Here is a 16,126-nt window from a genome sequence, read left to right on the forward strand (position 1 = left end):
TTAGTTAGTTATTGAATCAACAGAAGCTATTGAGATTGTTAAACAAAAAGATAAAATTAGAATAATCTCAGTGGAAGTTAGAGGTATTACTAGCAAGAATGATTGCACATCTAGATCCCTAAGGATAATTGTGTTAATTTTCTCAAATGATTAACCATGATAAATATGTGATCTTGTGGATTGAGTTTGCTTTAGTATAAATTGTTCAAATTAGAAATTTGATCAATAATTCAGAATTAAATCATCTATTTAGGAGTGTGAATGATATAGTGACTTCATGGATTTGTGATGGCATATGATTGTATACTCGTGACATCAATAGAATAATCTTGGATCTTTATATCCATGTTGTTTAGGAGGTTGGTCATTTAGGAGATTGGTCTTGATGTGCTAGATCATATGGAGAAGCTGTTTTACCAGGTTGTTCGATATGCTTGTATTGTCTACCGCCATTGTATTCTTATTACCTTCCTTTTTTGATAATATATTATTGATACATGTGTCATCTGATGATCTATAATCAGCAATTTACAGTAGAATATGTTATATCTTACACCGTATTAGAGTTTGATTGTGTAGCTATTCATGCACTTTTTTACAGTGTGTGTATATATGTGATGCACTTTGCCTTCAAGAACTTCCTTCGGCCTTGTCCTTGTTGTCAAGTCTTCCTTTGCCAGCTTCTTGCTCTGGGACTTCAACCTTGTCAAGTCACACTTCGACTTACATTGCCAAGACTACATACTTAGACTTACACTGCCAAGACTCCACTTGGACTTTAACCATTGTCAAAATCACACTTGGACTTTTCATTTACCAAGATCTCACTCAGACTTTCCTTGTTGTATCTGTATCCTGCACACTCACAATGCATATCAAATAGAACAATAAACTTAACTTAAACTTTGCCCAAACATCAAAACCTATAGCACCTAGATTGCTCCAACAGTTTAATCGTGTTGGTATGGTATTTCTGTGGCAAAATTGGTGGACTGTGACTTAGTGACAATTAAGGTTCTTCTTCTCCTTTCGTTTTCTCAAGATATGCATGATTAAAATTGGGTAAATGACCCTCTATTGGCTGAAGATTTCGGTCCTATTAGACTAGAATCTAGGTGGCTTCTTCTGATCCTGTTAGACTAGATTCTAGGTGGCTTCTATTTATATTTGGGTGATGGTAGTATTGGGAATGACACTGTTTTTATCCAATGTAGCAAAGAATAGGAGATTATCTTTTACTTGTCACTTGCAAATGAATTGTATCTCTTATGTTTATTGTTAAGAAATTTACTGTTAATAAAAGTATTAACTATTATACCTAGGAAATAGCGCATGAGTCCCAACTCTTCCTAGATATCTATACATGCCCCTCATCCTGTCCTTCGGTTTATCTTGCCATTTATTTCGAGTGTTCATTCTCCTCTAACGTCACTGTGCTATTTTGATTGCTTTAGCTCTTTAGGACATGGAGAACCATCAGTAAATGTGTGTTCATTTTCTTGTAAAGTATGATATGAATAACGAAATATTCCTCAGGTAAAGATATGTGGTCCTTCCATAAAAGTTAGTTAAGTATTATGCATGAATGCTTGAGAAGTACATTGTGAATAATGTAATGTTCATCTTGTAGAGATATCAAGATAAATATGTGTATGTGTGGTGACAGGTGCCCCGGGATGAGCTCCGGGAAGGCCTTGCCAAACATAAATGAGGGTGCAATACGGTGGCTTCGGCTACACCTTATAAGTTATCCTAGGCCGCACCTCTAAATTACATGATCATGGACCACATGAATGTGCTCTAATGATGGTTACCACATTTGCATCATATTCATCTCCTATAAGTTTAGGTATAAGTTCCCTCATACGTGTAAATAAGTTCCTGTGTCATGTTCACAAGTTCTCTTGTTTTATGTTATTATTCATTTCATGTATCTACTATCTGAATATGCTTACTGACTCCTTGGACTCATGGTGTGATTGATGCAAGTGAGGTAGACGCCACCACAGGTATGGTAGAGGACTTAGGGGCAAAGTAGCTGAGGAGACAAGATGGATGCATGGCACACTGTCCGGGGACCCCTATTAGCATGTCATGATACCTGCCCCCTACTATGTCGTGTAGTTCATGAATTAGGATTTATTCGTTTGCTAACTTGGTAGAAGTCTCTAAATTTTCATTTGAATGAGTTTATGTTAAGTGTTGAGGTTCATATGTTATGCAACTTTCCTGTGGTTTTCCTGTTTCAAAGCTTTATTGCATATCTTGTCATAAGTAGAACTTTAGGGTTGTTTCATGTTTTATCATTGCTAACCAAGTCTTCTAGATCTTCCTCTTCCCCGTGTAACTCTTCTATGATTACATATCATAGAAATTCAAACAAACAAAAAGAAAAGGTGACAAACTCAATAAGTTCATTATGGTGATCCAGCTAAAAAAAATTTGCTATTCGTACCCAGTTAGATGAAATTTTTTAATTAGATTAAGCTACTTTGAATTCTAGTGGCGTTTTTCATAGTAGTCCAAAGGGGGTATGAATATTAACTAGCTAAAAGATATGTGTGAAATATGGTAATTATGAAACTTTGACAATATACATAGTAGCCTGTATTTTCTGTTGTACATATAATCCAGTAAACTTATTTGATTCTCAGAGAGCATTTGAGCTATTTCAAAGCAGAATAGTAATGTAAACAAATTGACAACAGTTCATTGAGCATGTCATAGTTGATAGGAGATTATTTCCTTCTCTGCTCCCCATATAGATTTGCCACTATCATATCCAACTAAATGGAAACTAACATTGGTAGGACAAACATTAAATAAGACCTAAAGAATAAACTCTAGAAGACATTCTAGATTCTTCATACCAAAACACAATTGAGAACTTGATAGCACTTGTGATATTCAAAAGGTGGAATAGCAAAACAAAACCATGAGTTTCTCACCGGGTCCTTTTCAATAAGATGGCGAAGAGTTGATACAGCAAGATGACGAAGACTAGGCTGTTAAGAAGTACATGAGCATATTTTAAACAAAAAGGAGAAAAGGCATAAACAAAGTCTCTCTGCTTCCAAAAAAACCAAACAAGCCAATTTGTGAAAGTTCCCAACGAAGGCCCCCAACGTTACAATCCTATAATATTGTGCATCATCTCTATTCAATGGGCAATTTCAGAATTGCCTGTCATGGGGCCTTGATAGATAGATTTTGAAAATGACAACCTTGTTTGGGTATTTTGGACCAGAATTGACTTTTTGGGTATTCGCCCAATGAAAAAGTGAGAACTGGTATTAATATAAAGATACCTGTCCAGAGTATAGAGTAGGGAGAAGGTTTCTAACATGAGAATGCACAGAAGCAGCATGTGGAGCAAAAAGTACAAGCTGCTGAGTGAATCTAACAGATCTGCAAAAAAATTACATTGATTGTCAAAAATATATATATTAGAATGATACCACTCAATACAACCAATTTAATGACACCATAGTTCTTAACAGGTTCCATATATCATTAACCATACATCTGATAAATGTAACTAAACAAAAAGAAACTAAAGTTTAAGATAGATACTTACTCTATGAGGGATGATGTTTCTTGACAAGAGCTTATTTCTGCAATAACAGACTGGCAAAACACCAATGTTATACCAAAAGAGGAAAACAAAGGGCTTTCTAATAATATCACAAGTACATTTCTTGACACAAACAATATATATTACATCATAACACAGTTATATTTGGAAAATATGAGTAGCTCAAAAATAATAGTATCAGTCAACATAATAAGATACCTTGCAACGAGAAAAGAATGTACTTCCAGGAGAAAGCTCAGGACCAAGAACAGCAACTATAGCATTTATAAGGCGTCCTAGCTCCTGCCTAAGATCCGCCGATCCATTCTCCTCTGCCAAGAGGATCTCCATTGCAAGAAAAAGTGTTGCCTACATATCACAGACAAGAAAGGACAAAGCATAATAAAAAAAATAAAAACTCACTCATATGTGTGGATCGTGGGCTACTAGATGCAATATCAAATAATTAAAAAAAAAAACAAGAACTGCCAACTACTTGAAATCAGGATTAGGGATCTTATCTCCAATGCATGCTAACCTAAAATAAGCCAATCTTCTATCAAGATATGGCCAAGACATTCAGATTACCACAATCATGATTATGCCGCCGCCTAAATAACATTTGCTAATAAAATGTTGGTCTAGGCTTCCTTATTAACCTACTCTGGACACATTGGTGGCTATGGGTAATTGATTATTTAATTATTGTTGCTTATCCAGAGAGAATCAAAAAGATTCAATGATTTGGAATTCAAAATGATCTTGTCAGTAAAGTGAAATAATTGATTCAGAATATAGAAAAGCATAACAAAATAACAGGCATTGCACTGTCTGAGCACTGATTATAACAGGCCACATTGTACCTGCACTTGAGAGACATACGATAACCCAGCAGCTTCAATGATCAATAGAAGCGAATGCAAAGACCATAACTGCAGGTAAGCATTTGAACTCTTGGCTGTTAAAGATATTGATTTAACAGCCGAAGTCACCAGAGTATTCAGTGCAATGCCCCCTGCACTGCATTCCATATACCAGAAAGCATCAATCAGCTTCAAATACCACAGAAGAAAATTGCAGATATATTAAATAGACACAAGAAAATGTTTTTACACCTCAATAATCTCTTGATGTGATTAAAACATAACATTGCAACAGTTATGACCTTAGAATTTGAATTTGGTTTAAATTATTCAAATTAAGCTTAAATTAGACCTTGGATTTTATTAATAATTTGATTGGATTGTTAGGCTTCGATTCAGATGTTGGCAAACAAAGGAGACAAAAAGATCAAGATTCAGGGGTCATTTGGGCCCCAGATCATATTTTTCTTCTTTCCAGATGACTAAATCATGATTTACGTTGTTGATTGATCAATTAGATTGTGTGAGGTGTGAAAATAGTGTTGACTAACTGTTCGAACCGGAGATCCGAGCTCTCCAAGAAGTGACCGAGTCTGATCAATAAAAGCAGTTCGGCAATGTAGAAAACAAAATAAGAAATCAGAAAAAATAAAGTTCAATTCAACAACTATTGTATATTTCACATCCAAATTATTAGTCAGCCAAGTACAATTAAATGCCCCTAATGAAATAAAAATATGTTTACAAATCCAGATACTACAAACATCAAATTAAATGAACACATTAGCCTAAAAGTATAAGGTGTGAGCAGAGTCTACTATCCAAAATGACTAACTGTTTGGGTGGGGATGCCTTCTGCCACACATAAGCCTAATACAATCATCAAACTTGGCCACGCATGACTAAAAGAGATATCCCTAGCCCAGAGCTAGGTAGCCATCATCTACCTCACACTGTCATGCCTCACTTGGCATATTTGGGGTGCCTAGACTAGGGCAACTTTCAAACAGAACTCATGTGCCTCACTCTGTGAATTGCAGGACAATGATGTATACATGCATCATGCCAGATCAACATCCCATAACAGATCAACATCCCAAAACTATTAGATAAAGGCATCACGTCATATCAAGAGTGCAAGTAGTATAACACAATCAAGGAAGGACAAAAAATATCTATCCCCTCAACTGAGTAAAACATATTCTCTTCAACTGTGGTTAGAAACCAGTAGGTAACTAAGTAAGATATTCTCTTTTCAAACTGTGGTAATTGAGTAAAAGGATAAGATTGAGATCTTTTCAGTCTCCATTTTCAGAAATTTTGGAATATTAAGAACAAGGAAATGAAGCAAATTAGTATGTAACTATCTACTTGAAATGCTAACCATCAAATGGTATCTGTCCACTCACAGCCATCTTCTCTAATTCATGTCAGCAACAATTGAAAACATACATGGAAAGTCATCTCAAATCTGTGTTTACTTGGAGAAGAATTAGTGGGAAAAGAATACATTGAATGGAGGACCAGGAATATATTCCACCAACCCTGTTGACTTTTGATGGAAGGAAAGAACAAAAGAATTTAACCTACTTGACCATGACTTGAATGACAACCATCGGAACCTGTGACAATGTGACATGGCCGAATAGCAACGGAAAGGACGAGTAAGCTCATTTATCATAAAAACAATGCGGCCAGCAAGAGTAAAAGTGAAATGATCATTCTTGTATTTCACTCCTTAAAAATGAGAGAAGTTGGTGGAAGTATTTGCCAATTCAAAATCTCAAGTCATGCTTGAGTTTCTGCTATGATTAGTTTCAATGCTTAAATTCAGTTGTGGTTCTTTATACTTGAGTAAATGAATCATGTTGTTGATATCACAAACAAGTGTGGCTTGTACTCACAAAAAATCTATTCAAGAGATGATCAGCTAAGTTGTGAATACAAACCATATTAACAAATAGCCATATTCTATCCAATAGTTGAAAACAGAGACAATTGTGGCAACAACATCATAGAAACCAACCGACCATCTTTGCAGTGAAGATATCACTTGCAAGACGAGCTAACAAACCAAGACCCTCACAGGATGCTCTTCGTTGAGCTGAACAAACTTCACTTTCTGCAAGAATACCCTGTTCATTTCAAGGAACAAATAAATCAACAAAGATATGAATTAGATTGACAGTGAAAAATACTGAAACAACAGAGTATGCACACCTGGAAGATGGCCTGGATGATGGTCAAAATCTCAGGTATTAGTGTCTGCTGCCGTAATGCAATTGTGGCCTGTGGATAAGGAAATTATGAGTTCATGAAAAGGCATTTCAAGCAAGAGTGATCCTAACATGCTATTCTATCAAAATTTAAAGAAGGTTCTTACCTTCAACCCAGCCAGTAGGCCAACACATGCATTTGTTACTGTGGCCACATGCCATGGTTGCTTCTTTCCGGTTTTTAAGCACTGATCAACTTTGTTAAGTAGTGCTATTTTTCCTTCATTATCCTTGAGATTTGGAATATCAAATCAAACAAACAGATATTGATCAACATTATTAGTGAATACATTAAATACTTCACAAAAAAATCCTGGTAGACACACCTGGGCTGCAAACATGGTGCCAAAGCATAGAAGCATCTGATTAACTAATAGTTTGCACATTGATTCTGACTGAAGTAGATACAATTAATCACCAGTAATTAGATAAAGTAAAATTTCTTTCAAGAGAACATTAAGATCAAAAATAAGAAATTTGTTCGTGTTTTTAACAAATGCTACTACATGATGTAGTGATCAGAATGAACAAAATAGAAATATCTTCCAAGAGAACACGAGCGAGCGAGCAAGCGAGCGAGAGAGAGAGAGAGAGAAGAAAAATATAATGAGTGTTTTGACACAGAGCATGTGGGAGCATCCATAATCTAAAATATCAATTGGAACAAAGGAAAACAGCTGCAGAAAAAAGATCAACCATTAAACAAATAGATACTTAAAATGTAACTTTATTTAGGACCAACGGACCTTGCCGCTAATAAAAAATTAAGCAGCAATATATGTTGTGCGAGGAAGAAAACCAATATCTGGAATGATTTATCCTTTGACTGAGGACAAACATCTTCAATGAGTTTGACCAATATTTTACGAAAGAAAGGATTCTGTTTCAATTAACATATTCAAGGGGCAAAGCTTAAAAACAGTAGATTCGGCATACCATCATCTATTTGCATAAAAATTAGGGTATACATAAGTTTCCTAAGGCATACAGTGAAATTCTGGCTCAAGAATTTAAATTAATTAAACCAGAAGAGACAAAAGAGTATATGAGGTTCAAGTTTTTAGAAGACAAACTTTTCAACCGTGCATTGGATTTTAGATCCTTAGGAATAGGCAAGCAAATGGATAGAACACTCTTGCATATTTGACGGTGGGAGGAATCAGAAGATTGGAGAGAAGAGGAGACATAAACCAGTATCTAGCAATATATTTCGAATGGATTCTCTCCCATGTAGAATCCATGGGTCTGCTTAGCCTTTATGATTTACAGATTCATGGGTCCAAAATAAAGGCATTCTATTCTCCTAACATTTGATACATAAGAATACAAACATGATCGAAACAAACCTTGTTTTTTTCTATTATTCTATTAAGCCAAAAAAGAGAGTATATATTAAAGGATCACCTATAGCAACTAGCAACTAGCAACTAGCAATCAAGCAATATGTGTTTTCATTACCTGAGGGAAGACGCAAATATTATCATCCCAAACACATGGTGTTAGTCCATCTTTACCACCATCAAAAGCTCGAAGTTCATCTTCATACCAATCACTAAGAATACACAATAACATGAGGTTGTTAAAGTTACTGAAAATTAACTGCTGACAAACAGAATTTGGCATGGGATATCAAGCAGTATGATTGGCACATGCACAAAATCAGTAGTATGAACAAATATCACTCCAACGCCATGCAGAAGTTTCAGTAAACAGAATGCATAAGAATGAAATAAGCACCTCCCAGGTACCCAAGGGCCCAAACATGCTTCCTTCTTGTTTAACAAGGCTCTCAAACTTGAGCTTTCTTCATAAGCAGAAGGATCACTTTTTTTGCAAGTTGTCACAATGAAAACAAAACAAAATCATAACTAAATATCATGAAAAGCATTTCAGTGTTAAGTATGAACACCACTCAAGTATCAAAGATAGAAAACCAGATCAGTTTACCTAAATGGAGAAGTGCATATTTCGATAATTTGCTGATGATCATTTTGATAGGCCTTAGGATTGGGAATAGATTGATATGCCATCAGTGTTCTGATTGTGAAGAGTGCTAAAGCTGACTTCATATTTGGTAATTGCTTTGTGGAAAAGAATGAAATGTAGAACAAAGCTCTGAAAAGGATCAATTTTCATATTCAGATATCTGTGGGGGAAATCAATGAAAGAAGTAGCAACGATAGAGGTGACGAGGATTAACTAACCCACTGAGGTATGCCAATACTGGTTGTAGAAGAACTCCATTTTGAGTTGCAACTTCTGGAGAAACAAAGCTTCTTATGAAAGCAGTGAGTGCCTCAATTGCAGCCGATAACACACTAGATCAAAGTTTTGCTGAAGTATTAGATTAACCATACTAATAATGTGAAATAGATGATTCTACTAGACAGTAACAGATGCATTATGTTGATTTCACAATGAATAACTGCAAAGTGATGACAAAGCATCTAACAAATTTCATATATATTGTTCAGTGAGAATATCCAAATGAAGTAATCCATCTCAATCTGAAAAATAGTAAGGGAAAAATAAAGTTTCTTCAAATTGGCCAAACACGATCAAAAGCTGTAAGTTTCACAAGAGATTTCTCTGGTCAAGAATTGTACATTCACAAGATCCTAGAGGCATCCTCCAAACCAACTCCAAGTATGTTGAACATGACCAATTGGCATGATTAAGCAACTAAATGCACCAAAATAAAACAAAGACAGAGACCCAAGAATCACAATGACACCTTTGAGATCAAATACATCTATAAATTAATTGTTGACAACAGAAGCAACTGCTATTAAAAATACAGGGAAAAAAAATCTAGTAGTCAGAAGGCAGCCATTCCAAACATCCAAATATAAAACCAATAACTGAGAAACATTGGATCATATAGTAGCATAACCAATCATATACTTGGAGGCAACTTAAAACTTAAAAGTGATACTTTATAATTGGATTTGAAACACCTCGCATAAAAGGAAAACTGTCCTATCATTGTCTCCTTCCAAATAAACCCCAAATGACACAATTCTCTAATCACTTGATTTGTGGATCATTGTGTTTGACAAACATATAGAACATTCTTTTCTATGATATGACAAAGCTTTCCAAAATTCTAGTCAAAAAAGGAATATAATAAGAACACTAGAACATGCATGCAAAATAGGACTAACAAATATATAAGGGATTGTAATTTGTAAGAATGATAAATCATGTTTACAGCAGTTCAGCTGCCAAATCTTGTGTCTGCCTAAAGTAAACTTCTGGATTTCCAGCAAAGGGACCAGCCCAAAGTAAAAGAATATCGAAAACTTGGTCCTCCAATTCCTGCATAAATGATAAGCTTGAAGGTAGCAAAAAAAGCAAGACAATGCAAAAAAAGAACAAGGAGAAGAAGAAGAAGAAATTCTTTCTAGAAGCTTCATGAGCACCTCTTTTGGCATGTTTGCTACAAGAGAAGCTAAAAGCAACCAGCCAGCCTCTTTTTCGACAATTGCAGCTTGAGGGTTACGACTGAAGGAACTCAACATCTTTTTTGAAACTTGAAAGACTGAATGAGGCAGCCTGCAAGTGGTATATTAGATTAAGATAAATAAAATGACTATAAGGCCATTACACAATTAAACTTTTATACTATTTAATATTGTGAAACATTGATTACTTTCAATATGACATTATAGAGAGAGTTGTGGACTACTGAAAAGAGTTCAAAAGCTCAGATGAGCTAGTAACTTTAGCTTGTGAGACAGTGGTTGAGCCCAATATAGTTAATTCTAGTCTTCCAAATGTGAGTTGTGTCAGTCAACATGAGTGAAAATTTTCATTCTGCCTATTGATTGACACATAGGAAGCTCCTATACCTCACCACGCTAGTGGATTAGTTCTTCTGAGCCTTTTGCTTTTGTTGTGATCCTTCCGCCTTCATCATCTTGAACTTCGCTCAAGCCTTCCATCTCTGCCGCGAGCCTTATGCCTTTGTCGCAAGCTCCATTCAAGCTTCCCCATTCATCACGATTTCCTCTTGAGCTTTTGCCTTCATTGCAAACTTCGTCGAGTCTTCATCAGGAGTATCTACAAGGACGAAACTCAAGCCTACGTAGTAATCTCTACCCGAATTGCAAGCTCTTCCACAAGCGTCTTCCATCTTCATCATGAGATTCAATAAGCCACAAGTGTCTTCCGTAATTCTCCACTAAAGCCCGAAACCCTCAAGTTTTCTCATTCTCTTCTTCCTTCAACTCTTCTTCTTTTCCCTCCTGCTCCTCCTTAGAATCAGCAACACCCAGCTAAAATAGAATGATACAATACCAAAATAAAAGTGTTCTGGTCTCTACCAAAACTCTAAAACAGTCCGAGACTTTAACTTTGGTAATTTGGTTGATTCTCTCAATTAAGACATATGGTGTAAAACCTCAGCGGATTTGTTTTCATAGATAAGCAAGAATTCACTTTAAGTTTGACATGTAAACTGACATAAGAGAGGAGGCAAACTACTTCCCATAAAGGTGGAGGCGACTGAAACAAACAGGGGAAACATAGCAAACAACACCCACATATGATATCAATGGAACAATTGATGCAGATGGAAAAAAATTAAGTTGGAACAAGATAGTTATTTGGGTAAAGTGCCAACTTGGATTGTGTTAATGATGAAAAACACTAATAAAAATCATAAGTTTAAATAAAAAGGCTAAACTTTGATAAGTCTTGTATCTGTTTTGGGAGAATTGATATATTGGAAGTGCTAGACAACAACCATAAAAGGTAGAACACGTATTGAAAAATCATCGTCACATACAAACATGCTAAGAAATAGAAGTCTTCTGAAACATGACAACATGGGAGATTAAACAATGACCTTGCAGGATATCCAAGAAGTAACTTGGGTGAGATTGAAACAAGCGCTGCCAAGAGTGTGGCTTGCCCATGCAGAGAGTTTAGCTCAAGATCCAAATTTGTTCCCTACTTTTTGAAAAGATAAGTCAGTTTCTCAAAAGCAGGAAAATTTGTTTCAGAAACAATAGAGGAAATATATGTGGCAAATGATCTATAAGAACATATAGCTCACTAGGCAAATGGGAGAAATTGTAGAACCGTACAATTATTCAAGCTTTGTGAGAGTTTGCTGATACAAAAAACTACTTAACTAGAAGATTAACAAACAGAAAGAATGCCAATAATCCAGTAGACAGATAAATCTCATTCGCTGAAGTAAACACATGCAGCAAAGCAGCAAGACCACCAAAATTAATTTAAACATGGAAAGTAATAAACATTGTAAAATGTAAAGTACAATAAGGTGGGGAAAACCTCCTCACCTTCAGGACCTTCAAACAATATTAATATATCTCTTACTACAACTTTACTATGCATAAGTTTTAAGATAGAATAAAGTGCCAACGCATGGGCCAAAACCAGAGAATGTTGAGGGTTGTTGTTAGGCCTTGATAGCTAGCGTAACAAATATGTAAATCATGTGAGCGTGGAGTGGGCCTTCATATGTTACTAAAATAGTTCAACTATTAATCATGGTTTGAAATCTCATACCATGTCGAACGAAATAGTCAAAACGTATCCTTCCAGTAAATTATCAAAACTCGAGACCACTCGGCACCAAGGTTCAAAATCTCAAGCCTGATTTCAGTCTTTGATCGGAAAGATACCGTTCCAATATCATATTGATGCTCTGATGCATAGTGTCATGACAGATTGGAGGTTGAAGAAGGAAAGAGAAAAAGTAAAGAAAAAAGACATTAGTGGTATCCAATTTCGGCATAAATCGAAACATTGGCACGATACCGAAACAATAACATTCAAGTCAAAGACTTAAACTTCAACACGGCTCAAGATTTTGAATCTTGCTATTAATATAGCCTCTACTAGTTTTGGTAGTAAGTTATAAGATAGAATACCTTAATCTTACACCTTAGGTCAGCCTCACTAGTCCAATCTCTTGTTTGTATTATACTCCCGAGAAAACAATCCTGGTTGGCTTGCTTAGTTTAAAACTTACATACAATTGAAAGTAATTAGTCAACTTAACAAAATAAATTAGTAATTGGTTTCTAAATTTTGAAAGTTTCATTGGATGAAAATTTTGATAATAGCACAATCAGTTGCTCTAGTATTATAAAGCATACCTCAGCAATTCTTGGCCTCTCAGACAGTTACTCTAAAATTAGCATAGGGAATTTTTCAGTGAAATTCTTTGACGATTATTAGACATCAAAGACAATAAGCATAGTATCAATTCAGAACCAATAACTGTCATTCTATCATCTCAAAACTATTTGTCACAATTTAGAAAGAATTCTTAAACCGATGCATTCACTTGAAACAATGCTAGAAAAATTTTTAGTTCTAATGAACTTTTATTAATGAGTTAAAATAAAATTGAGAACATGGATGTAAGCATAAAATAATCTAGAATGTCTGTTACAAATCTTCCAGCCAACCAGGATTACCTTTTCCAAAGACCCGCCTTCTCTCAGCGCATGTAAAGTTGTGACACCATATGAAATTAATCCACCAACACAAGTGGGATCAACCTTTGCCAATGAACGCAATGTCAATGCAGATTCAATGCGTACCTACAAAGAAAATATCCAAGAAATACAACAGGAGTAACCACAAATAATGATAAAAATAAATAAAGTAAACAATTGACAAATTTAAGAAAAAGAAACTGGAGAAAAGATGCTAAAAGACCAAGACTAGGCCTTCTGTTGCTAAAGTCCAGGACATGGGAGCTAGAAAGATATAGCCAACTTTAGAAAGGGCTTCCACATACAAGATTCTTATGTATCATTGGACTATTTTACGAACTGCACCCAATAGCCATCAACATTTTGACATCTAATGCATTTGAAAGATATCAGACATCGAATCACGGAATGATTAACAAGTGCCCCCATAGTTGTTACTTGCATGGGTGTTTGTTCCAATAGGTTTGGGGTCAATTTATAGTGGGTGCAAAATGTCTCGTTAGGTGTCTGACCTCCCATGAGCAAATGGCCGTTACCCTAGGGAAAAACGCCCCTCGTGATTTACCTGCATGTATCTTGCAATAGGGCTAGTGATACTAGATCGCTTGGGGTGAGCGATATCACCTTTTGTTCCAACGGAACGATTAACAAGCTTCTCATGGTGAGAATAGAAGAAATAGTCTAATTTTAAAAACTAATCATGTTTTCTTGTCTCTCCTCTCTAATATATTAATCATTGATATAATGATAGGCAAGGAAGCATCAATATGGTTATCTTGATAACACATACCAACCCAAAATGCAAGATAGGGTCACAGTGAATAGGACAATTAGAACATAGTATGATCCAATTAGAATAGCAAATAAAAAAATCCAGGTTTTGAATTAATTAGGTTAGGCCAAATAAAACATGTATATGAAGTTGGGTACTTTAATTTGGTTATCTAATACCTACCCGTTTTGGTACTCTTGTATCTTATTAGTTAGTTTGGAAAGGAAGTATTAGAACTTGATCCATTTTAATAATACATATAAAATGTTATTTTGCATTATATTTGGAGAGAAAAAAGTCCGTCATGACACGTCCCAAGCCCGGATGAGAAATGGTGAGGGTTGCGTTACGTTATCAACCAGCGTTAAATTCAAGCAAATGTTCAAAAAATAGATTCATCAAACTATTATAATGCTAAGTTGTGGGTTCGACTATAATGTCTCGATAAGAACCACTACATTTCCATGAGAACTCGAGTATAGTGTTAAATATGTAAGAGTTCGCATTGCAAGTCCGACTATAACATATCAGATAGCTACATCTTCATAAGAACTTGAATGTAATATTAAATATACAAGAGTTCTCACATCATAGGTTTAATAAGAACAAATATTATAGAAAAATAGAAAAACTTATGGTATAAAATTTAGAACACGGAATATAGTAACACTCACTGCTAAAGTAATGAAGGTAGTAGTCTAATAGATATGATGATTAGGAGAAGAATTAGTATTTTATGTGTACAAGAGACAAAATGGATAGGACAAAAGATAAAGATGATAGAGAACTCGGATTTTAAGTTATGGTACACAGAAATGAGTAAAATAAGAAAGGGAGTAAATATTACTGTAGATAATTCGTTAAAGGATGAAGTTGTAGGAGTAGTTACAAAGGATATAGGATTATAGCTCTCAAAATAGTAGTGGTGAAAGAAATTATTAACGTAATTAGCATACATGCAAGTAGGATTATATGAAGACATTAAATCTAGGTTTTGAGATGACCTAAATGAGGTATTACAAAATATTCCGCTAAACGAAATGATTTTAATAGGAGGAGATTTAAATAGATATGTCGGAGTACATACAAGAGGAATATAATAGGGTGCATGGGTTATGAGTCTAGAACAAGAAATGAAGAAGGAAAAACTATATTGAATTTTGTGACAACATATGACCTTATACTAACTAATACATTTTTTAAGAAAAAAGAACAATTAGTCACGTAGTCATGTTAAAAAGTGGGAATAATAAATCACAAATTGACTTTTTTATTATTAGGAAAAAGGATATAAAGATTTGTAAATATTGCAAGGTTATCCTAACTACCCAATATAAGTTGATAGTATTGGATATACGCCTCAAACATAAAATCAATAAAGGAAAATATGCACGACTCCTAAAATTAAGTGGTAGAAGTTAAAGGATGAGAAGCAAAACATAGTTAAGGAGAGGGTAGGAGTACAAATATTAGAAGACATATATGACAACTCGAATACGACATGGAATAAGATAGTATCAAAGTTAAAAATAGTAACCAAGAGTGTATGAGTCAAAGGGACATGCACAGCTAAGTAAAGAATCTTTGTGGTAGAATGAGAAACAACAGGAGAAAGTGAAAGAAAAACGAACAGCTTATAAGACATTATATACTTGTAAGAACAAAGAAAACTTTAAAATATATATATACAGAGCCAAGGAAGAGGCTAAAAAACAATGAATGAAATAAAAAAAAAAAAACTTTTAAATGCTTATATCAAAAATTAGATACAAAAGAATGGAAAAAATACATTTACAAAATAGCTAAAAGAGAAAGAGGAAGACCAGGAATTTTATCCAAATAAGATGTATTAAAGATGAATGCAATAAGATACTAGTAAATGATGAGGAAATAAAAGAGCGGTGGAAGAGATATTTTCATTTTTTTAATGAAGGTTTAGGTAACAAACTTAACTTAAGTAATTTAGTATAAAAATTTAAATGTTTATCATAGAATTCAACTTCAACTTCAGAAGTAAAATAAGCGTTAAATGGGATGCAAAATTAAAACACAGTTGGACTCAAATAGAGGTAAGGTATTGAATGACTTACAGACTTATTTAATTTGATATTAAAAATAAAAAAATATCTAATCAATGGAAGGTAAGTATTCTAGTTCCCTTATAT

At 34.7% G+C, this 16,126-nt stretch overlaps 1 protein-coding gene across 1 annotated transcript in view; it reads right to left on the bottom strand.

Annotated features, from left to right (window-relative positions):
* LOC122034089 (protein SWEETIE-like) overlaps nucleotides 1-16,126 on the bottom strand; it is a 51,143-nt gene that overhangs the window by 11,174 nt on the left and 23,843 nt on the right. Inside the window, exons 12-29 of the mRNA XM_042593217.1 lie at nucleotides 13,169-13,294; nucleotides 11,563-11,666; nucleotides 10,136-10,268; nucleotides 9,925-10,031; nucleotides 8,918-9,031; nucleotides 8,661-8,828; nucleotides 8,451-8,537; nucleotides 8,172-8,265; nucleotides 7,040-7,108; nucleotides 6,821-6,943; nucleotides 6,658-6,726; nucleotides 6,468-6,572; nucleotides 4,989-5,030; nucleotides 4,438-4,626; nucleotides 3,794-3,943; nucleotides 3,578-3,627; nucleotides 3,309-3,408; nucleotides 2,871-3,005 (exon numbers count right to left, since the gene is read on the bottom strand). Of these exons, the coding sequence (XP_042449151.1) occupies nucleotides 2,871-3,005; nucleotides 3,309-3,408; nucleotides 3,578-3,627; nucleotides 3,794-3,943; nucleotides 4,438-4,626; nucleotides 4,989-5,030; nucleotides 6,468-6,572; nucleotides 6,658-6,726; nucleotides 6,821-6,943; nucleotides 7,040-7,108; nucleotides 8,172-8,265; nucleotides 8,451-8,537; nucleotides 8,661-8,828; nucleotides 8,918-9,031; nucleotides 9,925-10,031; nucleotides 10,136-10,268; nucleotides 11,563-11,666; nucleotides 13,169-13,294 (1,965 nt within the window). The remainder of the gene's footprint in view (nucleotides 1-2,870; nucleotides 3,006-3,308; nucleotides 3,409-3,577; nucleotides 3,628-3,793; nucleotides 3,944-4,437; nucleotides 4,627-4,988; nucleotides 5,031-6,467; nucleotides 6,573-6,657; nucleotides 6,727-6,820; nucleotides 6,944-7,039; nucleotides 7,109-8,171; nucleotides 8,266-8,450; nucleotides 8,538-8,660; nucleotides 8,829-8,917; nucleotides 9,032-9,924; nucleotides 10,032-10,135; nucleotides 10,269-11,562; nucleotides 11,667-13,168; nucleotides 13,295-16,126) is intronic.

Source organism: Zingiber officinale, chromosome 11B, assembly GCF_018446385.1.
Source record: "Zingiber officinale cultivar Zhangliang chromosome 11B, Zo_v1.1, whole genome shotgun sequence".
Taxonomy (NCBI): domain Eukaryota; kingdom Viridiplantae; phylum Streptophyta; class Magnoliopsida; order Zingiberales; family Zingiberaceae; genus Zingiber; species Zingiber officinale.